This window comes from Amblyraja radiata, chromosome 2 (genome assembly GCF_010909765.2).
Source record: "Amblyraja radiata isolate CabotCenter1 chromosome 2, sAmbRad1.1.pri, whole genome shotgun sequence".
Classification (NCBI taxonomy): Eukaryota; Metazoa; Chordata; class Chondrichthyes; order Rajiformes; family Rajidae; genus Amblyraja; species Amblyraja radiata.
The window spans coordinates 17,748,911-17,775,409 of record NC_045957.1 but is presented as its reverse complement, the minus strand read 5'-3'; the positions used below and the strand labels follow the sequence as shown (position 1 = coordinate 17,775,409).

General features: G+C 44.7%; 1 protein-coding gene across 2 annotated transcripts; it reads left to right on the top strand.

Annotated features, from left to right (window-relative positions):
- The first annotated feature begins 155 nt into the window (after positions 1-155).
- Positions 156-26,499, top strand: sem1 (SEM1 26S proteasome subunit). 2 transcript variants are annotated; one of them, XM_033042357.1, is made up of 3 exons: positions 156-340; positions 17,181-17,274; positions 26,274-26,499. In XM_033042357.1, the coding sequence occupies exons 1-3, from the start codon at positions 265-267 to the stop codon at positions 26,314-26,316; spliced, it is 213 nt and encodes a 70-aa protein (XP_032898248.1). In that variant the 5' UTR covers positions 156-264; the 3' UTR covers positions 26,317-26,499. The 2 variants fall into 2 exon arrangements, with proteins under 2 accessions (XP_032898248.1, XP_032898242.1); XM_033042351.1 differs by lacking the exon at positions 26,274-26,499 and adding an exon at positions 25,513-25,629.

Here is a 26,499-nt window from a genome sequence, read left to right as displayed (position 1 = left end):
TATCCCCTGCCCCCAGTCCCCTGCCCCCTGTCCCAAGTCCCCTGTCCCCAGTTCCCTGCCCCACTATCCCCTGCCCCCAGTCCCGTCCCCTGCCCCACTATCCCCTGCCCCCTTGCCCCCCCCCCCCGGGATTTCTGCCCCTGGTCCGGGGCACATGGCGACGTCGCGCTGTAGCCACGCCCCCTCGCACGGCCACGCATGCGCGCAGCCCGTCAGTGACTCACTCGCTGCCAGCGTTGGTGCTGCTGTGTGTTTGCCGTTGTCATGTCGGACAAGAAGCCGCCCGTAGACCTGGGTTTGCTGGAGGAGGACGACGAGTTCGAGGAGTTCCCGGCGGAAGGTGAGGACGATTCACTGTGGGCGGTTCACCGCTCTCCCACTGGGCTGTACCTCTCCCCGACCTCACCGGGGCCTGAGTGAGGCTGAGCCCGGGGCCTGAGTGACTCGCAGCCCGGGCCTGAGTGAGGCTGAGCCCGGGGCCTGAGTGAGGCTGAGCCCGGGCCTGAGTGACTCGCAGCCCGGGCCTGAGTGAGGCTGAGCCCGGGGCCTGAGTGACTCGCAGCCCGGGCCTGAGTGAGGCTGAGCCCGGGGCCTGAGTGACTAGCAGCCCGGGCCTGAGTGAGGCTGAGCCCGGGCCTGAGTGAGGTTGAGCCCGGGCCTAAGTGACTCGCAGCCCGGGCCTGAGTGAGGCTGAGCCCGGGCCTGAGTAACTCACAGCCCGGGCCTGAGTGAGGCTGAGCCTGGCCCAGAGTGTGTACCTGGACCTGAGCTGGAGCCTGGACCTGAGCCGAGCACCTTCCTCCAGCCTGCACCATTCGGGTACAGTTAGGGTGAAGGTTAAGAATCGGGTGATGTGCAAGGAGCCGATGGAGTTTGGGTCAATGTGTTGTGGAATACAAGTTTGTCGTGAAGGATCCAGAGTTGTAGAGATGATGAGGTGGATTCTAAGTCTAATTGAATTATTAAGTGAACTGGATTAACGTTTTATTTTCGTGTTTTGGACGCAAGTCCCCCGTGTAAGTAAACAATGACGGGTGCAGAGGATATGGGGGAAAAAATTAAAGTGCTGAAAATCTGAAACAACAGAAATATAGCGAATTAAGTAACCGAAAGCTAATGGAAGTTCAAGTTTTCATCAGAATAGTGCAGCGAAGCACAGAATGCAGACAGTAATAAAATAGGCCAAAGTCAGCATGGTTTTGTGAAGGGGAGATCTTGAGGAAGAAATAGCAGGATAGACAAAAGTGAGTGGATGTTTACAAACTTACAAACTTAAGGGGTTGGACAGACTAGATGCAGGAAGATTATTCCCGATGTTGGGGAAGTCCAGATCTAGGGGTCACAGTTTAAGGATAAGAGGGAAGTCTTTTAGGACCGAGAAGGAAAAATCATTTTTTACACAGAGAGTGGTGAATCTGTGGAATTCTCTGCCACAGAAGGTAGTTGAGGCCAGTTCATTGGCTATATTTAAGAGGGAGTTAGATGTGGCCCTTGTGGCTAAAGGGATCAGGGGGTATGGAGAGAAGGCAGGGATGGGATACTGAGTTGGATGATCAACCATGATCATATCGAATGGCGGTGCAGGCTCGAAGGGCCGAATGGCCTATTCCTGCACCTATTTTCTATGTTTCTATGTTTCAGAAAGCCTCTGAAATACGATGCTATATGTGAGACTGTTAAACAAGCTGAGAGCCCATGTTATTAGAGGGCACTGAATGGCAGAAGGCAACGTTTTTTGTTTTTTTTTGAATACCTATATTGTCATTCAAACCTTACGGTCTGAACAAAATTTCGTGCCTGCAGTCATACATACAATCATACAATAATAAACAACAATAAACACAAATTAACATCCACCACAGTGTATCCTCCAAGCACCTCCTCACTGTGGTGGAGGCAAAAATCTTAGGGTTACTGTCTCTTCCCTCCTCTTCTCCCTCTGCGCTGAGGCGATTCCCCACCGGGCGATGGCACAGACAGTCCCGCGGCTCACCGAACCCCGCAAACGGGCCGGTTCAAACACCGTGGTCGAAGCTGCCGCCCTCCAGTCCAGCGTACGCAGCCGCTGGCCCGCGGCTGAACCCAGGACTCAGGTCACCGCCGTCCCAGCCACCGGAGCACCGTTCCAGCCCCAAACCGGATCGCCCTCACGTGAGTGCCGTTCCTCCCTCGAGCGGGGCCACTCCGACGGGAGCGCCATTCCACCTCGAGCTGGGCCACTCCGACGGGAGTGCCGTTCCACCTCGGGCTGGGCCACTCCGACGGGAGTGCCGTTCCTCCCTCGAGCTGAGCCACTCCGACGGGAGTGCCGTTCCACCTCGGGCTGGGCCACTCCGACGGGAGTGTCGTTCCTCCCTCGAGCTGGGCCACTCCGACGGGAGTGCAGTTCCACCTCGGGCTGGGCCACTCCGACAGGAGTGCCGTTCCTCCCTCGAGCTGGGCCACTCCGACGGGAGTGCCACAGCCCCTCACGAGAGAGTCTCAGCCCCTCGCCAGGCCGCCCTCACGGGAGCGTCACAGCCCCTCACGGGAGCGCCGTTCCAGCCCCGAGCTGGGCCGCCCTCACGGGAGCGAGCCCAGAGCGAGTCCTGACAGGCTGCCTCCGGAGCCTCGAGGTCGCCAGCTACGCCATTAGGCCTCAGCGCAGACGGAGGCAGAGAAGGGGGATACGACAAAAAAGTCGTATTCCCCCGAAGGGAGAGACAGCAAGCCCCGTTTCAACCCCCCCCCCCCCCACATAAACACAACCTAAAAACCTTTCTGGTTGGCTGCCAGTGACCAGTGGTGTTATGCAGAGGTCGGTGTTAGGGCTGCTACTCGCGTTGTATATCAATGACTTGGATGATGGAATTGATAGCTTTCTGGCCACGTTTGCAGATGATTCAAAGATAGACGAAGGGGCAGGTAGTATAGAGTGAGCAGAGAGTCAGCAGAAGGACTTGGACACGCTGAGAGAGTGGGCAAAGAAGTAGCAGATTGAATACAGCATAGGGAGGTTTCACGGCAGTCGGGTCACGACCCATGACCCGTACTGTTGCTACGCTACTCCAAATGGATTACACGCGATGAACTGCAGGTAGGCACTTACCATTGTTTCCAGCGTAGCGGGCCCGTTAAAACCCGCTGAAATTGTCAATTTTTGCGCTGTAAATAATTATGGAAATCGGGATAAGCGTGTGAGACATTTAGCCTACTTCAGAATTCCAAAAGTGAGGAGAAATGACGGTAGATAGAAACAAGAGCTGAAGGGACAACAACAGCCAGAGTGCTTGACGAACATTGGCCGTTTGCTCACTGCATTTCATCAACTAAGGCATTATTTGTGTTTTTTCTTGATTCCTTTGGTATCTAAAAAGTTTCAGAAGTGATAAATCTGGCTGTAATTTTTTTAAATCATATTTTTTAAATCAATTTTTTTAATAACTTCCCGGAAGTGACGGATGTCTCCCAGTTGGATTTAGCGGCTCCATGCGTCGAGCCCTATGACCCAGTGACCTTTCGTGCAACCACTCTATAGCAAATTGGAGTCATGCATTTTGGCCGTAGGAATAAAGGCGTAGACTATTTTCTAAAGGCAGGAGAAAATTCAGAAATCAAAGGTGCCAATGAGTGCTGGTGTAGGATTCCCAAAGAGTTAATTTGCAAATTAAATCAGTAGTAAGGAAGGCAAATGCAAAGTTAGCATTAGAGAGGGGTAGAAAATATATAAACAGGGATTTAATGCAGAGATTTTATATGGCACTGGTCAGACTACATTTGGCCCATATACCTTCAAACATTTCCTATCCATGGACCTGTCTAAATGTCTTTTAAAAGTTGTTATAGTGCCTGCCACAACTTTTCCTCTGGCAGCTTGTGTCATATACCCACCATTCGCTGTGTGAAGAAAAGTTGTCCCTCAGATTCCTATTAAATATTTCCCGTCACCTTAAACCTATGTCCTCTGGTTCTTGATTCCCCTCCTCTGGATAAAAGATTCTGTGCATCAACACTATTTATTCCCCTTATGATCCTGTGTACTTCTCTCTATAAGATCACCTCTCATCCTCCTAGGAATACAGCTCTCCCTACAGCTCATGCTGCCTGTCCTGCTGAGTTACTCCAGCATTTTGTGTCTATCCTTGTCAATCTTCTCTGCACTTCTGACCACCTTATCTATGTGATGCCAATTTCAAGGAACTGCAGTGCCCTCCATAATGTTTGGGACAAAGAACCATCATTTATTTATTTGCCTCTGTACTCCACAATTTGAGAATTGTAATACAGGTGCACAACCTTTTATCCGAAGATCCAAATAACGAAAACCTCCGAATAGCGGACATTTTTTCGGTCCTTGAAGAAAGGTCCTTGAAAACGTTCACCGAGGGCGGCCCGCAGAGGTGACAGCGGAACCTCCGGTCGGTCCTCGAAGAAAGGGGAACTAAATCCCCATTCATAAAAGAGAAGGTGAGGGTATATTGCGCGGGAGGGTTAATAATTGACAATATGCTGCTGCCTGCCCGCTGAGTTAAAAAGTTCCCACGGTAGACTCACGATACACAGTGTATCATGAGTCTTGCGTGGGAACTTTTTAACTCAGCGGGCAGGCAGCAGCAGCAGATTGTTGCTGCCTTCAGTTTCACCCCACCTACACCCCTCTGCTTCCCGGCCATGTGTGTGACCCCTTCCCTCCCCTCTCCAGCTCCCCGCCCATTGCACCGGCGCGGGGGCTTTGCACTGTCTTCATGTCGGCGATGCTAGCAGGTCAGTGCCAATCACCGGAGACGTCAGGACCAACGGGACACCGACCCCCAGGCCCACTGCAAGCACGGAGATCCCAGAGACCCACAGCCAGCAGCAGCCCAGCCCCGTTCCAACTCCAGAGGAAAACTGCAAACTGGCCGGAGACATCAGGACCACCAGAAGCCGCTCCCCGATGGGCCGCTACGGCGACAAGTGGCAGTTCGCCCACAGCCCCCTCATCGGGACACCGACCCCCAGGCCCATTGCAAGCACGGAGATCCCAGATCAGCAACTCCAGCCCCGCTCCAACTCCAGAGGAACACGCTCCCCGTATGGGGAGAAGCTGATGGTGTGCAAGGTACGTCTTGTTCTTGGGGTTGCGCAGCTCGGGCTGTGGGCGAACTGCCACTTGTCGCCGTAGCGGCCCATCGGGGAGCGGATTCCTCTGGAGTTGGAGGGGGAGGGGGGTATTGTGCTGTTTGATCGCCCCCTACTATCCCAGGGACAGGGAGACAGGACGTTCACCGAGGGCGGCCCGCAGAGGTGACAGCGGAACCTCCGGTCGGTCCTCGAAGAAAGGGGAACTAAATCCCCATTCATAAAAGAGAAGGTGAGGATACATTGCGCGGGAGAGTAGGAATCCCAAGACAAAGTTGAGTGAGCGTTCACCGAGAGTGGCCCGCAGAGGTGACAGCGGAACCTCCGGTCGGTCCTGGAAGAAAGGGGAACTAAATCCCCTTCATAAAAGAGAAGTGGAGGGTATATTGCCCGGGAGGGTATATCGCCTACCTGGAAGAAACCAGACATTTTTTCCAGGATGTCGTCTGCACACCAAAGCTCACGTTTGGCGCCAAACGCACGTCGCCTCTGCTGCACACGGATATAAGAGTGTGAAAATGTCGCCTTAGGCCGCCTAAGGGCATGTAGCCCCGCTAGGGTGACATGAGTGCGAGAGGTGATTCAATGCTGCGGTCACATTTACAAATTCAGGAATTCATTCAACACACTGCATTTCATACAGACATTTATTCTGCAAGAAAAAAATACATTGAAGACTCAAACTCGCGACCGAGGAACTGCCGGGATCAAGGCGCAAACTCGCGACCTTGCGGATATGAGCCGAGCACTCTACCACTGAGCCAGCCATTAAAATCTACGCTAAAAAAATTCCATTCCGAAGACCGACAAATTCCGAATTACGAAAAGTGTCTGGTCCCAAGGCTTTCGGATAAAAGGTTGTGCACCTGTAGAAAGAAAATCACACGTGGTTAAAATGCACATTGTCAGATTTTAATAAAGGCCATTTTTATACATTTTGGTTTCACCCTATAGATATTACAGCAGTGTTTATACATAGTCCCCCCATTTCAGGTCAAAATAATGTTTGGGACACAGCAATTTCATGTAAATTAAATAGCCATGTTTGGTATTTTGTTGCATATCCTTTGCATGCTATGACTGCTTGAAGTCTGTGATTCATGGACATTACCAGTTGCTGGGTGTCTTCTCTGGTGATGCTCTGCCAGGCCTGTATTGCAACCATCTTTAGCTCATGCTGGTTTTGGGAGTTAGTACCATTCAGTTTTCTCTTCAGCATATAAAAGGCATGCTCAATTGGGTCCAGATCGGGTGATTGACGGCCACTCAAGAATTGACCATTTTTTAGCTTTGAAAAACTCCTTTGTTGCTTTAGCAGTATGTTTGGGATCATTGTCTTGCTGTAGAATGAACTGCCGCGAATGAGTTTTGAGGCATTTGTTTGAACTTGAACAGATAGGATGTGTCTCTACACTTCTGAATTCACTATGCCACTACCATAGGGCTGCCAACATTGGGTGAGAGTTGAGAGTGAGAGATTGTGAGGGAGCGTAGCGACCAAGGGTGTGAGGGTGTGGGAGGGGGGTGTCCCCCCTCCTACGGTAGGGAGCTTTTCCATTTTTCAGCTTGAAAATGTGCAATCTGGCGCATACTGTAGTGAGTCTTTTAACTTACTTAACTTGAATGCAACATTTATGCTTCAAATTGGATTAGGTATGAATAAGGTTAGGCTAAATTACATTCCTAATTACATTCCACAGTAGAGCCAGGCTCTGATCAACATGTGCAGCACATGAATGACCTTAGTATATTCATGTATGGAAATTAGATTATAATTCATCCTGTTATGCTTATATATAGAGAGAAACAAAAACATAGAAAGGCAAGAGGAGTCAAACTTCCATCACTGTACTGCACAAATAAATCAATCAACCTTATTATAGAAACAAGATGAAAATAATGCCACATATTCAACCTTATGGTTCAATGAAATTAAGATATATATGTAAAACATATATGGAAACAGGCCCTTCTGCCCTCCAAGTCCACACCTACCAGCAATCTACCATACACCAGTTGTATCCTACACGCCAGGGCCAATTTACAGAAGCCAATTAACCTACAAACCTGCACTTCTTTCGTATGTGGGAGAAACCAGAATATCCAGAGAAATCCATGTGGTCACAAGGAGAATGTACGAATACTGTACAGACAGCACCCGTAGTCAGGATCCAATCTGGGTCTGTGGTGCTGCAAGGCATCAACTCTACCGCTGCGCCACTGTGCCACCCCATTCAATTATTTGTTCTGTAATATATTTATTATGGTGTCACGACAATAAAGATGAACACATGATTCTGATTTCTGCCCTTAGTTGGATAACACACATCTCCAGTCATTGTGTTTTATGGCTGGTTTTCAACCTCTTCAGTCTGAAGGTCTCGACCCGAAACATCACCTATTCTTTCTCTCCAGAGATGCTGCCTGTCCTGCTGAGTTATTACAGCTTTTAGTGGCTATCTTCAGCTTAAATTACTCGTTCTTTACGGGAAACCCGCCGACAGAAAACTATTCTCATTGGTGCGTGTGGAGGAGCGTGGCTTTATTTATTTATATATTTTAAAATATGTTTTTTGAGCGTGAGAACTTCTGTCATCAGCGTGGGAGTGTGAGAATTTCATCAAAAGCGTGAGTCTCACGCTCAATGCGTGAGAGTTGGAAGCCCTGCTACCATCAGCAGTTGTATTATCAATGAAGGTAAGTGAGCCAGTACCTTCAGCAGCCATACATGCTCAGGCCATAACACCCCCATCACCGTCACAGATGAGATGGTATGCTTTGGATCTTGGGCAGTTCCTTCTCCCCTCCATACTTTGCTCTTGCCATCACTCTGATATAAGTTAATCTACATCTCATCTGTCCACAAAACCCTTTTCCAGAATTGTGGTTGCTCTTGTAAGTACTTCTTGGCAAACTGTAACCTGGCCACCTATTTTTGCGGCTAACCAATGGTTTGTATCTTGCAGCGTAGCCTCTGTATTTCTGTTCATGACGTCTTCTGCAGACAGTGGTCATTGCAGGCAGGAATGGGGTACTGATTGGGGATGATCAGCCATGGTCACACTGAATGGCTCGAAGGGCCGAATGGCCTACTCCTGCCCCTATTGTCTATTGACAAATCCAGTCCACACTTTACTCCTGATGAGTGCTTCTGACCTGTCGGACAGGTGTTTGGGGATTTTCTTTATTATAGAGAGAATTCTTCTGTCATCAGCTGTGGCGGTCTTCCTTGGCCTGCCAACCCTTTGTGATTAGTAAGCTCACCAGTGCTCTCTTTCTTCTTAATGATGTTCCAAACAGTTGATTTTGGTAAGCCTGTTTGGCTGATGTCTCTTAACAGTTTTATTCTTGTTTCTCAGTCTCATAGTGGTTTATTTGACTTCCATTGGCACAACTTTGGTCCTCATTTTGATAAACAGCAATAGAAGTTTCCAAAGGTGATGGAAAGTGTGCTGAGAGCTCTCTTATACCTGCATTAAGGAAGCACTTAAACACACCTGTGCAATTACAAACGCCTGTGAAGCCATGTGTCCTATGTATAATCACAGCTGTCATTTCTACATGGTGAAACCAAAATGTATGAAACTGGCCTTTAATAAAATCTGACAATGTGCACTTTAACCACATGTGATTTTTTTTTTCTATTACAAATCTCAAACTTTTCTATTACAAATCTCAAATGCAAATAAATAAATGACGGGTCTTTGTCCCAAACATTATGGAGGGTGCTGTATATACCTGCAATCCTAGATACCTCTGCTCTGCAACACTCTGCAGAACCCTGCCATTTATTGTAAAGTTTCTGGCCTGATTGGTCTGCCTAAAATTCAATACCTCACATTGAACTGCATTAACCATTCCTCTGGATATCACCCCTACCAACAGGAAGAAGGTACAGAAGCCTGAAAGCTAACGTCCAGGTTCAGGATAAGCTTCTTCCCTGCAGCCATTAGGCTATTAAACACTACAACCTTCTGAAGAAGGGTTTCGGCCCGAAACGTCGCCTATTTCCTTCGCTCCATAGATGCTGCTGCACCCGCTGAGTTTCCCCAGCAATTTTGTGTACCTTCGATCTTCCAGCATCTGCAGTTCCTTTTTGAACCTTCTTCTGCAGTTGTATAGGGCTCTGGTGAGACCACATCTGGAGTATTGTGTGCAGTTTTGGTCTCCTAATTTGAGGAAGGACATCCTTGTCATTGAGGCAGTGCAGCGTAGGTTCACGAGATTGATCCCTGGGATGGCGGGACTGTCATATGAGGAAAGATTGAAAAGACTAGGCTTGTATTCACTGGAGTTCAGAAGGATGAGGGGGATCTTATAGAAACATATAAAATTATAAAAAGGACTGGACAAGCTAGATGCAGGAAAAATGTTCCCAATGTTGGGCGAGTCCAGAACCAGGAGCCACAGTCTTAGAATAAAAGGGATGCCATTTAAAACTGAGGTGAGAAAAAACTTTTTCACCCAGAGAGTTGTGAATTTGTGGAATTCCCTGCCACAGAGGGCAGTGGAGGCCAAGTCACTGGATGGATTTAAGAGAGCGTTAGATAGAGCTCTAGGGGCTAGTGGAATCAAGGGATGGGGAGAAGGCAGGCACTGTTTATTGATTGGAGACGATCAGCCATGATCACAAAGAATGGCGGTGCTGGCTCGAAGGGCCGAATGGCTTCCTCCACCTATTTTCTATGTTTCTACGTAACCTCAAATAAGCTCTGAACTACACAGACTATTATGTTATCATTGCACTATTATTGTTCGTTTGATTTTAATGTGTACGTATGCGTATACACACACGCTGAACTTTGTTCTCATTTATTTTATTGTTTACAGTGTACTATGTTTACATATTCTGTTGTGCTGCTGCAAGTAAGAATTTCATTGTTCTATCAGGGACATATGACAATAAAACACTCTTGACTCTGCCTACTTGCCCAACTGATCAAAATCCTGCCGTACCTTTGATAACCATCTTCGTTATCCACAATACCACCCATTTTAGTGTCATCTGCAAACTTACTAATCGTGCCCTATAAGTTCTCATCCAAATCGTTGATGTAAACCACAAACAACAATGGGCCCAGCGCTGATCCTTGAGGTTCACCATTAGTCACAGCCCTCCCAGTCTGAAAAACCTTTCATCATCACCTTCTGCTTCCTCCAATGAAGCTAATTTTCTATCCAGTCGGCTTGCTCTCCTTGGATCCCATGCGACCTAACCTTGGCAAGGATGTCCTTCCTCAAATTAGGAGACCATGCATACCATGCAGAACCGTGACAAATGCCTTGCTGAAATCCATACTGCAACGTCTTACATCGTCAAAAAAACTCAGATTCATGAGACACAATCTCCCACATACAAAACCGTTGCTGACTATCCCTAAACAGCCCTTGTATGTCTGAAAGCATGTATATCTTATGTATATCTTATACCTCAGAATACTCTGGTAACTTTCCGACCACCGATGTTTGACTTATTGGCCTATAGTTCCGAGGCTTTTCCTTGCAGCCCTCGTTAAATTAAGGCACAACATTTGCCACCCTTCAGTCTTCCAGCACTTCACAGATATTTAATGATGTCTCGTATCGAACACCTCCTCAACGGTTACACTGACTGCCTTAAAACACTTCCATTGACTGTCTCAAGTTCCCCGGTCCTCATGTCTTTCTCCACAATAAAAATATAGGAGAAATACTAATTAAGGACTTTTCCCATTGTCTTGTGGCTCCATGTAGAGATGACTGCTTTGATTCCTGAGGTACCCTTTTCTCTCTGGTTATCTTTTTTCCCTTAATGTATTTATAAAATCTCTTTGGGGTGTACTTTAATATTATCTGCCAGAGCTATCTCCTGCCCATTTTTTGCCCTCCTGATTTCCTCCGTTAGCGTGCTCCAGAAACTCCTCCAGGGCTGCACTTGATCTCAGCTACTTGTACCTCTACCATGCCTCCTTATTCTTGACCAGACTCTCAATTTCTCTAGTCATCCAAGCTTTTTTATGCCCACCTGCCTCGCCCTTCACTCTCACAGGAACATGCATGCTCTGAACTCTTGTCAGCACAGTTTTAGAAGCAAATGTATTGATCTCAAAGAGCAGGTTTCCACAGCTTCTAGGATAGAGAATTCCAAACATTCAGTACCATATGAGTGAAGAAATTTACCATCCTTTTGATCTATGGCACAGCTTATTTTGGAGACACTAGGAACACAGATGCAGGAATCCTATGTACAACACAAAGTGCTGGAGTAAATTGGTGGGTCAAACAGCATCTCTGGAAGATATGGAGGTCTGAAGAATGGCCCTGACTTGAAACATCGTTTACACATGTCCTTCAACGATGCTGCCTGACCTGCTGAATTATTACAGCACTTTTATGTTCTATCTAAGAATTTTGGGTTTTTTCCACACGGGGAACACAAAATGGGGAGGCAGTGGTGTTTCCTCAGGTCTCGAAGAGGTCAGTGTAAGGGCCACTACTTTCGCAAAATTTCAAAATCCGAAGACCACTCCATGCTGGCTATCTGGGCAAAGGTTGGCTAACCGATGGCAGGTGACATTTAAACCGGAAGTGTGAAGTTCACATACATACATGCAAGCTCCCACACAGTGCAGGAACAGAACGACTTGTGAGCAGAATTTTTTTAAAGTAGTAGTGCCTTTTGAAAAAAATAATTAAAGTATAGGGGATCTTGGAGAATTGCATTTACTTCTGGTCACATCGCTTGGGAAAGATGAGAGACCTGGCAAAGGGACCGAAAGGAACCATAAGGGATTTCTGTTAGTGTTTGAGGAGAGTTGTTCTTGTTGGAAGAAACAGTTTGATTGGTGTAAGAAATCATTACAGATTTAAAGAAGGTAATTAGTTGCTTCCATTGTCAGGATAAATAGACGTTTCAAGGACCAAGAGACACGGATTGAAAAGTAAAAGACATAAGATATGGGTGAGAAATATGAAGAAAATTGTGAGTGGTGGTCTGGGATTCACTTTGTAATTGTGGTAGATGCAGAATCAGTTGGGCCTTTTAAAAGAAATTGAATAAGCAGTTGAGGGAAAATAGTTTAAATGGCTAAGGGAAAAATATAATAATTTGACTGAGTTCATTACTCTACCAAGAAGCAGCATGGACTGGACGGGCTGAGTAACCACCACCTGTGTATTAACAATTCTGATTCTGAACCCAGGGCCTTCACATTCTGGTTACCAACTGAGCCACAGCTGATGCCTAATAAACACCATCACAACACATTTAACTTGCCGTTTATTTCCCTGCTGCTATGGGGTCCTGTTGTGCGCAAGTTGGTTGCTGCATTTGCCAACATTGTGAAAATCAAAAATAATCTGTGAACACCTTTTTTCATGTCCTAAGAAATGTGCCATGTAATAAGCTTGTTAATGTTAAGAATGTTTTACAGCCATTTAATACAGCTTACATTGTTCTGGAATTTATTCCATTGTACACTTAATTTTTTTAAATTCAGATCAATTTTTGTTTGCTGATGACACTAAGTGGGAGAAGCTCCTTTACAAATAGCTTGTGCTGCTTCCCATCTTTGGCTGGTAACATTTCTAAAATTAAAAATCAGTGTAGTTTGAATTGTACATGATTGTAGTTTACACTTAAGTTTGAATTGTTTGCTGTTCTGCGACTCATCAGCATCGGTAACTACCAACACTGTGGTGTGTTGGTGTTATAACCTCTAATTTGGAAGCAAGGAATTTAAAAAAAAAAACGCTTTGCATTTTCTTGGTTTTCTCTGATTGAGAAGTAAAATTAATCACAAGTAAATGTGTTTTTCTGAGCAGTAAATTAGTATAATGATTGCCAAATGGTTATTAAAATTTCAGTATCTAACCAGTTTGCCCCAAGCAAAGAATTAGACTGGTATTTAGTCAGGTATTTAACGGAAACCAATTTTTCTCAAATCAAGCAAAGAATTCTATAGCAGCACTGCAGTGAAATAACCACAGTCTCTTGCTTCATAAACACCTTTATTCCCCGTGATTACTTATAGTATTAATTTGTGCTGTTAATGTTAACATAATATTTTTCATGTTAGCATGTTAATTTAACAGACCATATTCATAAATCTAGATTGAAGTCAATTTATTAAAAATATTAGCTTATTGCTAAATTTACCTAAATTTACCTCCTAAATATTGAATTTGAAATCTCAATCTTTTATACAGCACATTAGGTTATGAATTTTCTGTTCTATTAAGACTAATAATGAAGTGGACATTAGTGAAGCCATGGCAGTCTGAAAAAGGGTCCCGAACCGAAATGTCACATCCCTTTTCTCCGGAGATGCTGCCTGACTCACTGAGTTACTCCAGCACTTTGTGTCTATCTTTAGTGAAGCTTTGTTTACTGTCATAGTGCTATTCAGAACGGAAACGCCCCACTTCACGCATCTCATCCATGCTGACCAAGTTGCCTTACTGAGATATTCCCACTTGCCTGCATAAGACCCATATCCCTCCAAAACTTTCCTATACACATACCTCTCTAAATGTCTTTGTATGCATCTCTACCACTTCCTTCTGGCAACTTACTCCATTATATGCACCATCCTTTGGAAAAAGTTGCCCCTCAGGTCCCTTTAAGTAATTCCACTCACAACTTAAATGTATGTACTCTAGTTTACCTCTACTACCCAAAGTGAAAAATGGGGGTATTCAGGGCTCTCACAACTTTTTTCCCCTGTTGGGGATCAGTACAGGATGAATGGGGGGGGGGGGGGGGGGGTCAGTACACTGGATCAGAGGGTCTGTGGGGGATCAGTAAAAGATGAATGGGTAGATCACTACAAGATGGATGGGGGGATCGGTGCAGGATGAATTGGGGGACCAGTTTAGGATGGATGGGAGGGTGGCAGAAGAATCAATGCGAGGTGGATAGGGTGATCAGCGCAGGATTAATAGATGGGGGGGAGGGGGGCGGTAGATGGGGAGGGGAGCATAGAGGATGTCAGTGAGAACTGAATAGAGGCTGGAATGGGGATCAGTGCGGGATGGAGAGAAGGGGTCTCAGGATAAGGGGTGGGTGGAGGGGGGCGTACAAGAGAGAGAGGGGAGGTGGGGAGGAATGAAGGTCAGCGCTCCTCGGACAACATCGCCCCGCTGCCTTGGCCGTCCCTGTCCACCGCCAAGTGCCGCCGCCAAAGGGGGAGGCGGTTGGGAGCTCCTCGCCACCGCCTCCCCTCCTCCACCAGCCAACAGCAAGGTGTGGGGCCGAGCTGTGCAGTTCAAAGATCCTATAGCTACAGACGGCAGAAGTAGGCCTCCCCCTCCCTCCCTCCTCCCGGCCTCTGCGTGCGAGAGGGTTTGTTTTGAAAGCGCCGTTGGCAGAGTGGTACGCAGCGGCTGCTATCAGGGCGGGCAGGGTGCGGGAGGAGGAGGAGATGGAGCGGCGGTCGCTGCTGCTGTTGTGCGGGGCCCGTCATTCACTCCGACCCTTCGTCACCACGCACCTAGTATCTTTGCCCCGCAATACAGCCGACACGAAACGTCACGTTCCTTTTCTCCTGAGATGCTGCCTGACCCGCTGAGTTACTCCAGTTTTTTGTGTCTAACTTCGTTATAATTCAGTATATGCAGTGCCAAGCCGGGCAAAATGAGTTGGCGTTTAGGTTGCCCGGCGGCACTTTGTGTGGTCAATGGCACCCGGGCAACCGTTAATTTCGAGCCCTGGTATTCTCCTTATCTATGTTCCTTATGGTTTTTATTAGCCTCTAATCCTTGAGGGGAAAAAAAGTCCTAGGTTATCCAAACTCTCCTTATAAATCAAATCTTCTCCAAAATGTCTTGGATGTACTATTTCAACTTCTATTCCCATTTCTGTTCCCAATGCATTTAACACGGCATGGATAAAAGTGCTTCGACACATTCAGTTTATGGAGTCTTGATTCAAACACTTTGAAATATTTTGGTGCCATCATTAATATTGAAGGTACATTTATTAATATTGAATTGGTACATTTGGTGCTACTGATGAGGTTTCTTTTACATTTGAGACCAAGCTTAGACATGATGACCATTTCGCTGATCACTTTCCTCTGTCTGGCTTGGCCTGCTGGATCTCCTAACTGCTAACCATTTTAACTCTCCCTCTCATTCCCATACCAACCTTTCTGTCCTTTGCCTCCACTGCCACACACTAACTGGAGAACAACCCCTCACATTCCACTTGGGTGGACTATTGCCCAACGGTGTGAATATTAAATTCTTCAATCTTGGGTAATACCTTCCCCCTCTCTTTCCTGTGCCTCTCCCAACTCGCTGTGCACCCATTTCTACTACCATCCCGGAGTGGCCAGGGTGCGACATCCTTGATTATGCCAATGGCCTTGCCGAGGCAGCATGAGGTATAAATTGAGTCAATGGAAGGGAAGTTGGTTTTTGCGATGGTCTGGGCTGCGTCCATAATTCGCTGCAATTTCTTGTGTGGTCTTGGATGCAGCTGTTCCCAAACCAAGTTGCGATGCATCCTGATAAATGGCTTTCTGTGGCACATCTGTAGAAATTGGTGAGAGTTATTGGGGATATGCCAAACTTCCTAAGTTTTCTAAGGAAGTAGTAGTATTAGTGTGCTTTCATGGTCATTGCTTCAATATGAGTAGTCCAGAAGAAATTTTTCGTGATGTTGACTCCTCGGAACTTAAAGTCTCAATGTAGAAGATAAGAAATACACAGGAATTGCCCCATGGCCCTTTGTACCTGCTTAGCCATTCAATGAGATCCTGACTGTACAAACGTTATTCCTTGATTCCCTTATTCAAATATCTATCCATCTCTATTTTCAATATTCTCAGGATAGGTAGGTAGGTAGGTGGATGGATAGATAGAAATTCTTTGTTTTGTATACCATACACAAAGTATGCAAAATCAATACTTATATGGCAACGACAAAGGCACTCCTTATTGATAAAGATTTGCTACTCGGTGGGTGAAGACATTTTCTTTCCCCTCATTCTTGAATGACAGCATCTTATTTTGAGATTGTGACCATTCAGGGGATATACCCTCCCTGCATTGCAACAGGTCGATGGCAGGTGCCAACTCCCTGGCCCTTCACTTATCCGTAGAACATCTGGATAATAAGGACACCTATGTCAGACTCCTGTTTATAGACTATAGCTTCACCGTTAACATGATAATTCCAATCAAACCCAATTCCAAATTCCTTGACTGTGGAGTCAGCACCCCCTCTGCAACTGGATCCTCAATTTCCTGACCCACAGTCCACAATTATAGATAGGTCGAAGAATAGGTGCCAAAACATTCACCATGTTAATTCTCAACATCAGAGGCCTGTATGAATGTGTTCTCAGTCCCTTACCATACTCCCTCTACACTCAATTGTGCAGCCAAATTGTGCTCTAAATCCTATTTACATGTTTGTTGATGACAGGTAGTGGGTCAGACATCTAACAATGACAAGATAGAATACAGGAATGAGAAATTTAATGTCTCTACTTTATTTAAGAAAGGAAAGAGATTTACTAACATGATGTCACAAAATGCGCACAACCATGGCAGATGATGTGCTGGCCGTGGTTGTGCGCGTGTGCAGGGGGAGGATTGCTGGCCGTGGGAGTGTGCATGTGCAAGGCGGTCGGCTGTGCCGGCGAATGAGGAGCGGGCGGAGAACCGGGGGCGGAGACGGATGACGGGCGGAGACAGAGAGTGACAGAGAGATAGATAGAGGGGGGGGGGCCCGCTCAGAGTTGAACGATAGGTGTCCCGGGTGCTTGCCAAGCCGGGCAAAATGGCATGGCTTTTAGGTTGCCCGGCTCCACTTTAGGTCGCCATTGGCACCCGGGCAACCGTTAATTTCGAGCCCTGCTATGTAAAATAATATTACAATCGCTCCCTTTTTAAAAAAGAAAGACGGGTATTTTGGTGATATTTTCTCTTTGGTTTGACCCTTTTCAAATGACTATAGATTTTGTGAAGGTAGCTTTTCTTTTTCACTTCACTCTTTTAGGTACTGTTAGATAATTCCATGTCTCATCTGCTCATCTGCTTTCATTTAAAAGTAATACATAAAGCAGCTCATTTTGTGTCTTTTTTTGTTGCAGGCTGGACAGGTTTGGATGAGGATGAGGATGCCCATGTCTGGGAAGACAATTGGGATGATGACAATGTGGAGGATGACTTTTCTAACCAATTAAGGTAATATTCACTACTGGCTGTTCCCGGTTAAAGTTCCCAGATTTCTGGACACCAATGTATACGATTGAGTTATCATAATGTTAAAATCAAATGTCTTATGTACATGCCCACGTTAATTCCTACCGATGGCTGAACTAAATTCCCCCACTCTACAATTTTAGTAATTGTTCATCAGTCGCGTGTGTTTATGCATAGGAAAATGTAATGGTATTGGTAAATTACTCGTTGAAGCTATATAGGGTTATATTGGAGTTCTGTGTTGTATAGGGAGAGTATAAAAATAAAAGAGAAGAAATATAACATAGCAAAAATGAGCGGGAAGCCAGAGGATTGGGTAACTTTTAAAGAGCACCAGAAGATAACTAAAAAGGCAATACGGGGAGAAAAGATGAGATACGAAGGTAAGCTAGCCAAGAATATAAAGGAGGATAGTAAAAGCTTCTTTAGGTGTGTGAAGAGGAAAAAACTAGTTAAAGCCAAAGTTGGAGCCTTGAAGACTGAAATGGGTGAATTTATTATGGGGAACAAGGAAATGGCAGATGAGTTGAACAGGTAGGTACTTTGGATCCGTCTTAACTAAGGAGAACACAAACAATCTCCCTGATGTACTAGTGGCCACTAAAGGTCCCACAAAGGAGATTAGTGGGCAAAAGTAGACCACATGGTATTGCGTGTAAGGTGCTGACATGGATAGAAAATTGGTTGGCAGACAGGAAACAAAGGGTAGGAACATGAACCAGGGGCCATAGTTTAAGAATAAGTGGTAAGCCATTTAAAACGGAGATGAGGAAAAACTTTTTCACACAGAGTGTTGTGAGTCTGTGGAATTCTCTGCCTCAGAGGGCGATGGAGGCTGGTTCTCTGGATGCATTCAAGAGAGAGTTAGATAGAGCTCTTAGGGATAGCGGAGTTAAGGGATATGGAGAGAAGGCAGGACCGGGGTACTGATTGTGGATGATCAGCCATGATCACATTGAATGACGGTGCTGGCACAAAGGGCCAAATGGCCTACTCCTGCACCTATTGTCTATTGTATATCTAGGAGAATACACCATACAAATGAAAGTTGCTTTGAGGAACAATACTTTCTTATAGAACTATTCATAATCTTAAGGTTCATAATCTACTATTTGTATAAGAGATATTACAACATGTAAGTGGGAACGGCACCACTTTGAACAGACGTTAGTTAAATATATTGGATACTAGACCAAGGGTAGACCCGTTGGGTCTGCTCCCCCAAAGCAACCGCTCCCTACCCGTAGCCCCCACGGGAGACGTGGTCCTCCAACTCTGGTTTTAAATGGCGTCTTTGAGGCGAGATGCGGGCGCCAGCAGCCGTTATGGTCGCTGGCCAGCAGTAGGCGACAAAATGAGTGAGTGGGGGGGGGGGGGGGGGGGAGAAGGATTTGATTAAAAACGTGTACTTAAACACGAAGAAATGTAATGAGGAGCGGATACTTAGAAAGAAAAGTGAAATCTCTACCGAAATGGAAAAGATCTCGGCGATTGAGCGTCTGGATTCGGCGTGGCAATGAATCAAAGGCAGGCGGACGGCAGGCGGCAGCCGGACGGCAGGCGGCAGCCACAGAGTTTTAATAGTATAATATAGTAAGTATAGTATAGTATATAGAAGATAGATAGATAGATAGATACTGCTAAGGTTTGCAGTGGTGGGTGAAGGTATCAGAAAAATAGAATGGGGAAATAAATAAGGCAAACTTGGTTAGCTGAATGGCCTTGTGTGCTGTGACATTTGTTATTTAAATTGCAGAGCAAATTAATTTATTTTTATCTTATTTTGTCCTGATGTAAAATTAGTCTTGTGAGTGAAGTGTTTCTAAATTGAAAATCTATCAATTGGGATTGTGGGTTTGCTTCTTTTTATGGTGACAGCATACCTATTTAATGGAGAAGATTTTAAAGGGAGCACTGCTTAAGAAAGAGTCATATTTTCACCTGCAACATAAAACTCCTGTTGAATTTCTATCATGTGGGTATTCCACATCTTCAACATGATCCCATGATATCACATCTTCTAAACCTCACTCCTGCTTTCCATAGAGAACACTCCCTCTGCATCCCCTAGATTTACTTATTCCTTCCCACCCATTCCTCCCTTGGTACTTCCCCCTGCAACCAGAGGAGATGTAACATCTGTCCCTACATCTCCTCTCTCACTTCCAACTGTGGACGCCAGCAGTGCTTTCATCTGGTTCACAAGCACCTCTTCAAAACTTGTCTACTGCATTTGGTGCTCCTGATGTGAGCTCCTTTACATTGGCGAGACTAAGTTGTAGACTAGGTGCCCGTTTATTGAATACTCGTCCTTTATCCACCAAGGCCTGTTGGATCTCCCACTTAGTAATCATTTTAGCTCCCCTTCCCATTCCATACCAATCTTCTGGTCCTGGGCTGCCTCCATTGCCCAAGTGAGGCCACAAACAAACTGGAGGAACAGCAATTCATATTCCGCTTGTGTAGCTTACAATCTTCATGATGCAGCTCCATAAGACTTTGGTTAGGCTGCATTTGGAGTATTGCATGTGGTTCTGAATGCCCCATTATAGGAAGGATGTGGAGGCTTTGGAAAGGGTGCAAAGGAGGTTTTCCAGAATGCTGCCTGGATTCAAGGGTTTCTACAAGGAGAGGTTTTAGTCTGGGACGGTGGAGGTTGAGGAGAGGCTTGATAGAAGTGTATAAAATTATGAGAAGCATATATCGGGTAGACAGTCAGAACATTTATTCCAGGGTGAAAATGTTCAACACTAAAGGGCATAGCTTTATGGTTGGAGGGGGGAGTTTAATGGAGATGTGCAAGGCAGGTATTTTATACAGGTAGCGATGGAGGCAGGTGCAATAGTGGTGTTTAAGAAGCTTTTAGATAGGTACATGGAAGTGCAGGGAATAGAAGTATATGAATCATGAACAGGCAGATGTGATCAGTTTAACTTAGCATGTTTAGCACATGTGGGCTGAAGAGCCTGTTCCTGTGCTGTTCTATGTTCTAATCCAATGGTATGAACAATGAAATCTACAGTTTGAGGTAATACTTGCTAACTCCCCATTTTTCCCATTTTCTCTCCCCACTCCCCCCAAAGGTATGGCCATATTTCCCCCACCATCTCGCATCCCTTTGCCCCAATTGCTCCAATCATGTACGAATCAAACCCTCCTCACTCCCCGAAGTCCCAGGCTATGTCCTCCCTCCCGCCCCCCCCCCCCCCCCCCCCCATCTCAAGCTTTCTCCCTCCTACTCCAATCAGTATGAAGAGTTACAACCCAAAATGTCGTCTGTGTATTCCCTCCACAGGTGCTGCCTGACCCACTGAGTTCTACCAAACTTTGCTTTAATGTGGACTGTCTTTAATCAGCTGGGTCATTCATGTAGAGTTTTTTTTTTTAATATTAATTTTATTAGAAGCAATTGTACAAGGAGAAAGTAATCGACATAACAATTATACAATTTTCGTACAGCTTCAGTTTTAACATTTTATAAACTAATAAGTAAATCGGAAAAAAAAAAGGAAAGAAGGGAAAGGAAGAAGAAAGGAAACAGAAAAGAAAGAATTTCGAAAAAGAAAGAAGAAAAACCCCTGAACTAACGACGACGTGGAAAAAAAAGCGGCCATATATCCCACTACCCTTCCCTACGCCTGCTCACCCGACCCTAGAGTCGGGTTTGAATTTGTGTTCAACCATTCTGTTGTTGAAGAAATTCAATGAAAGGAGACCATATTTTGGAAATGTATCTAATTTGTCAGACAAAACCAGCCTTATTTTTTCTAAATGTAGTGTCTCGGTCATTTCTGTGATCCACAACTTCACTGTGGGGACTGTTATCTTTTTCCAGAATTTAAGTATACGTTTTTTCGCAGTTATTAAACCGTAGTCAAGGAAGCGTCTCTGGAATATCGTTAACTTAGGGCAGCCCTCTGACATTCCACATATTATTAATTTTGAATCTGACTCCAATTGAATTTTAAGTGTTTTTGAAATGGTATTGAATATACAGGATACAGAAGAATGGGTTCGGGAAGCTTCTTGGAAGTAACATTTATCACATTCATGCAGAGTTAACAGTATTAATGGAAACTGGTTGGGGTTAAATCAATTTTTTTTCAGTGGACAGAAAACTGGTGGTGTTGAATTAGCTGCTGATTTCGCTATTTCAATTAAATAATTTGAACAGCGTGCAAAACCTTCTGCAATTTCACTGGTATTTTTCTTTTCTTGTAAGTATAAAGGAAAAATTACTGTTACTGAAAAGCACAGCTAGGGTTGATTTTTAAAGCAAGAGACCCTGGATTGGATTCTTCTGCCAGTAATAATCCTGAATGGCTGTTTCCTGAACTTCAGACCCAAATTGATTTGTCTCTGGAGATTGAGGTTGGAGTGATGAAATATTTCCTGTCAAGTGAAAGAACTGTTTATCTATTTTGATCTAAAAGTGAAAGAGAGAGTACAATGCATGCATTGTTCCCTTAGTACTTTTCAATAAAAACGGCACATAATTTGTGGTTTTGCATTACATTTCCCCTAAGACAATTCAATTTTTCAGCGTAATTTCAGTGTAATTTTCAGTTTTTCATTTTGAAAGTATTTCCCTATTTTTGATCAGTTTATAAAATTTAATCTGTAAATGTTTCTCTGTTTTAAAGTTGGTTCACGTCTAGACTTTTGTGATTCAGAGAGAATGATTTGTCTTGTCTAGGTAATTTGTGGTGGGAATGAACAGAAGTGTTCAATTTAGTTCAACTACCAGTTTTATTCCAGCAGTTTTGTATTCCTGTCCTTTAAAAGCAAGAGTTCAACTGGCAAACAAATGTATTCAGCAGCTAAACTTTCTGGTCAATCTGAAGCATTAACTCTTCACCAGATGCTGCCCCACATGAATGTTTTCAGCATTTTGATTTTATATAATTTTGTAGATAATCGTCTCCTTCGATAGACACAAATATTAGTGTATTTCCAACATTTTATTTAGAAATTAAAGAATATTCTTATGGCAATTTCTTGCTCTCTTTGGAATTTCTGTGCAAATATAAAGGAAATCAATTGATATGAGGTTAATGCAGGCAGGTGCTTCTGAGATAAAAGATCGGCCTTCATTGAATAGTGGAACAGGCACAAGCAGCTAAATGGCCACCTACTGCCTCCAATTTTCTAATCTTTCTCATATGGATTTAAATAGTCAAATTTAAATCCCATCTGCCAAATTTATTTGAATGAATTCCAGCCTACCTGTCGAGCACCTCTTTCTTTCCCTACTTATGGCAGGGTCTGAAGGTTTACATTGGCCTTGTCAGAGTACTCTGAATTGTTGGAAGCAAGTCATCCTCTATCTTGAAGGCAAGTCAAATTAGGACACAGCATGTTTCCCTTTATTAAGGAGAAATAAAAGCAAAGGAGGGAATATAGTGTGTATACGAAACTAGATTCCACAAGGTAATGAGGTGGGGGCACCAGTTGCGTAAGAATTGCTTGAAAAAAAGGTGCATTGCAGATTGAAACATTCTGGTCCAGCACCCTGACCTGTGCAGGACCGCAGATATTGCCCCTAATAATTTTCCTCTGGGCAGGAGAGCTGATCTTTTTAAATCTAGACGCTCCTGAACCATGTAAACATTCTCTTAACTGCTCCTATTCTTGAAGTTTCCACACGTCTGAAACTATCAACTGATATTGCAAAAGTTGTATTGGTTAATTAGCTACAGATTAGTACAGATTTTGCTTAATTTTACATCATGGTTAGAATTAGATAATTCATCAGATTTGTACCAGAAACCCAAAACACGCCGGACGGACCACAGGAGTTGCTGAAACACAGAATGATGGTCCAGAAGGTTAAAACCTGTAGTATTCATGCATAAATGTTTTAATTGCTGAACTAAGTAGCATTGCAACTACAATTGCATTACAATTCTTTGTTTTAGTGTAGAGGTACAGCATGGAAACAGATCCTTCGGCCCCATGAGTCCACGCTGACCATCGATCACCTCTTCACACTAGTTCCATGTTATCTTACCTCATCCATTCCCTGCACCAGGAGGAACATTTCAGAGGCCAATTAACCTATAAACCCACACTTCTTTGAGATGTGGAAGGAAACTGGGGCACACGGCAGAAACCCAAGTGTTCGCAGGGAGAATGTACAGACTCCACACGGACAGCAGCTGAGGTCAGGATCGAACCCGGGTCTGGCGTGACTTGGAGGTGAACCTGTTTGAATGCATCTGCTGCCCTTGTTGGTTGAGGTAGTGGGTTTGGGAGTAGCCTGGGCGAGTCACCAGTGCAGTTTTTTGAGGTGGAGAGGAGGAAAACATGTAGGGTTTCTGGTCAGTATGGTTGGCTGGGGAGTTGGGAATGGCACTGACTATCAAGTGGAGGTGGTTCAACTCTTGTCAGAAGATACAGCAGAATATAGATCAGCTGCAAAAATTAGTGAAGAAATGGCAGATGGAGTTTAACCCAAGCAATGTGAGGTATTAAACTTTAGGAGGTTGAATGTGAGGGGATAGTTTACAGTTAATGGCAAGTCCCTTAATAGCATTAATATGCAGAGGGATCTTGGAGTCCAGGTTAATAGCTCAGGGAGGAACAAGTTGAAAGAGTTGTAAAGAAGGCATATGGTAGGCTTGTATCATTGCTTGGGCCATTGAATATACAAGGTATGAAGTCATAATGAACTCTGTAGAGCTTTGGTTAGCAGTCATTTGGATAATTGCGTGCAGTTCTGGTCACCCCATTACAGGAAAAATGTGGAGGCTTAGAGAGGTATTTTACCAGAATGCTGGCTGGATTAGAGAGCTTCAGTTTTCAGGGAGTGTCAGAGTCTTACAGCATGAAAATAGGCCTTTCGGCCAACTTATCCCATAAACGCTAGTCCCAGCTGCCTGTATTTGGCCCATATCTGTCTCAACCTGAGGATAGACACAAATGCTGGAGTAACTCAGCGGGACAGGCAGCATCTCTAAAAAGAAGGAATGGGTGATGTTTCTGGTCGAGACCCTTCTTCAGACTGAGAATCGGGGTAGAGGGAGTCTAGAGATATGGAAGAGTAAGGTGTGAAAACGACAGATCAAAGCAGGCGATGAAATATAGGAATGGTTCATTGTTAGCTATGAGGAAGGAGACATACAGGAGGCATACAATCAGTAAAATTAATCAGAAGGACAGTGAAGCTATACGGAGAACTAGGGTGGAGTATGGACGGAGAGAAATGGAAAGCAAGGGTTACTTGAAGTTAAGAAAAATCAATATTCATACCGCTGGATTGTAAGATGCCCAAGTGAAATATGAGGTGCTGGTTCTCCAATTTGCAATTGGCCTCTGACAGTGGAGGAGGCCCAGGCCAGAAATGTCAGTGTGGGAATGGGAGTGGAGTTAAAGTGTTTAGCAACTGGAATATCGCCTAGGCAGAGGCGGACTGAAGCAGAGTGAGGCCCCACACAAATTGGAGGAAAGCACCTCATATTTTGCTTGGGCAGCTTACAACCGAGCAGTATAAATCTTGATTTCCCTAACTTCAAGTGAAATGGATGAAGAAGGTCTCGCTGGTGCACCTTACGAGTGGAGTCGACAGGTCCGTTGCTATTTCCGACATCTATTATAAGAGACTTGTTAAAAGAATGGTTTACTGTATTGTCTTTGCAAAAATAGTTAAGAGAGAAGATCGTGAGCATAGTTGATTCTTTAACGGCGGAGGGACCGGAAAGAGTGCTCGGTACTCGCGAAGCCATCTGTGGCCGCTCAGGGAATTTCAACTGAGCTCTTGTAATTTTTTCCAGTTAATAGGGTTGGGTGGACCACCAGTTGCCGGAAAATAGGTGTTCATTCAATCTGTAGTAGTAGCCCTGGTGCACAGCATAGGGAAGCTCTGATTCATCAGCTGCAAGAGAACAAAGAAGGTAATTGGGCAGAGATTTCCAACCTATGATGTTTAGCCTGATGCTGAGAGGTCAAAGATACCTTTAAATAGGAGATGAGGAGGAATTTCTTTAGTCAGAGGGTGGTGAAACTGGAATTCATTGCCACAGAAGGCTGTGGAGGACGTCAATGGATATTTTTAAGGTGGAGATTGACAGATTATTAATTAGTACAGATGTCGGGGTTATAATGGAGAAGGCAGGAGAATGGGATTGAGGGAGAGATTGATCAGCCATTATTGAATGGTGGAGTAGACTTAATGGACTGAATGCCTAATTCTGCTCCTATAATTTATAAACTTATGTCAAGGGATTTGGAGTCTATGATGAGGCTACTACCTCGTACCTATATACCACTGTGCTGCCGACTCGGGTGATCTGCCCTGCTACTGGGACAAGATAAACCCAACCATTATGGTGGAGCAGTCTGGCACATTGTACGGTATGATTCTGTAAGTATAATTGTCAGGCTACTGCCTCACCTGGCTGGAGGACAGTTCTGCTAATTTTATCCCCCAGCTGTGAGATATTTGAGGGGAATTTTGCAGTATTCAAATTCGGTGCCTTAGTCAGTACCAGTTGATAGGTGGTCTCTGTTCACTTTCTGTTTAAACGTAGCCCAACGGAGTGGCTTTACAGGCCACTTCAATGGACATTTAAGAGGTAGTGAGTCTGGGCTACATACAGGTCAGACGGGGTGAGGATAGCAGAATTCAAGCCAATTAAGTTACAAACCTGCATGTCTTTGGAGCGTGGGAGGAAACCGAAGATCTCTGAGAAAATCCACGCGATCACGGAGAGAACGTACAAACTCCGTACAGGCAGAACCCGTAGTCAGGATTGAACCTGGGTCTACTGGTGCTGTAAGGCAACAACTCTACTACTGTGTCACCATGCCGCCCTTGGAGTATGAACTACTGTTTAGCAATGATGTACTAATGAAAAGCAGAAGAGTTGGGATAGTTATGGAGGAAGGGAATAGAACCTGGGAACTATATGCTATATATTGTGGATCTTGGATGTTCTCTTCAGCAGAAGGCAAACCTAAGGGTATTTTCTTTTTCATTGCAGGGCTGAACTAGAAAAATTTGGATACAAGATGGAAACTTCATAGCAGAACCAATGATACCAGACTTGAAGATGTGGAACAAAGAATTCTATAATTGCTTTAAAATAGTTGTGGCTGAAAGCATGACATCAAGGAGAAAAGTTGCACAAAATTCTGATGCAATGGACATTTTTTGTTCTCTTGAATTTTGTTTTATTTTCCTTAAATAAAAATGTTGAAGTGTAACAT

Excerpts from the sequence above, each read along its gene's own strand:
- sem1 (XM_033042351.1), top strand. The coding sequence starts at position 265 with ATGTCGGACAAGAAGCCGCCCGTAGACCTGGGTTTGCTGGAGGAGGAC. Across the intron at positions 341-17,180 it reads CGAGGAGTTCCCGGCGGAAG|GCTGGACAGGTTTGGATGAG; the intron begins GTGAGGACGATT and ends TTTTTGTTGCAG. Across the intron at positions 17,275-25,512 it reads GACTTTTCTAACCAATTAAG|GGATTTGGAGTCTATGATGA; the intron begins GTAATATTCACT and ends ACTTATGTCAAG.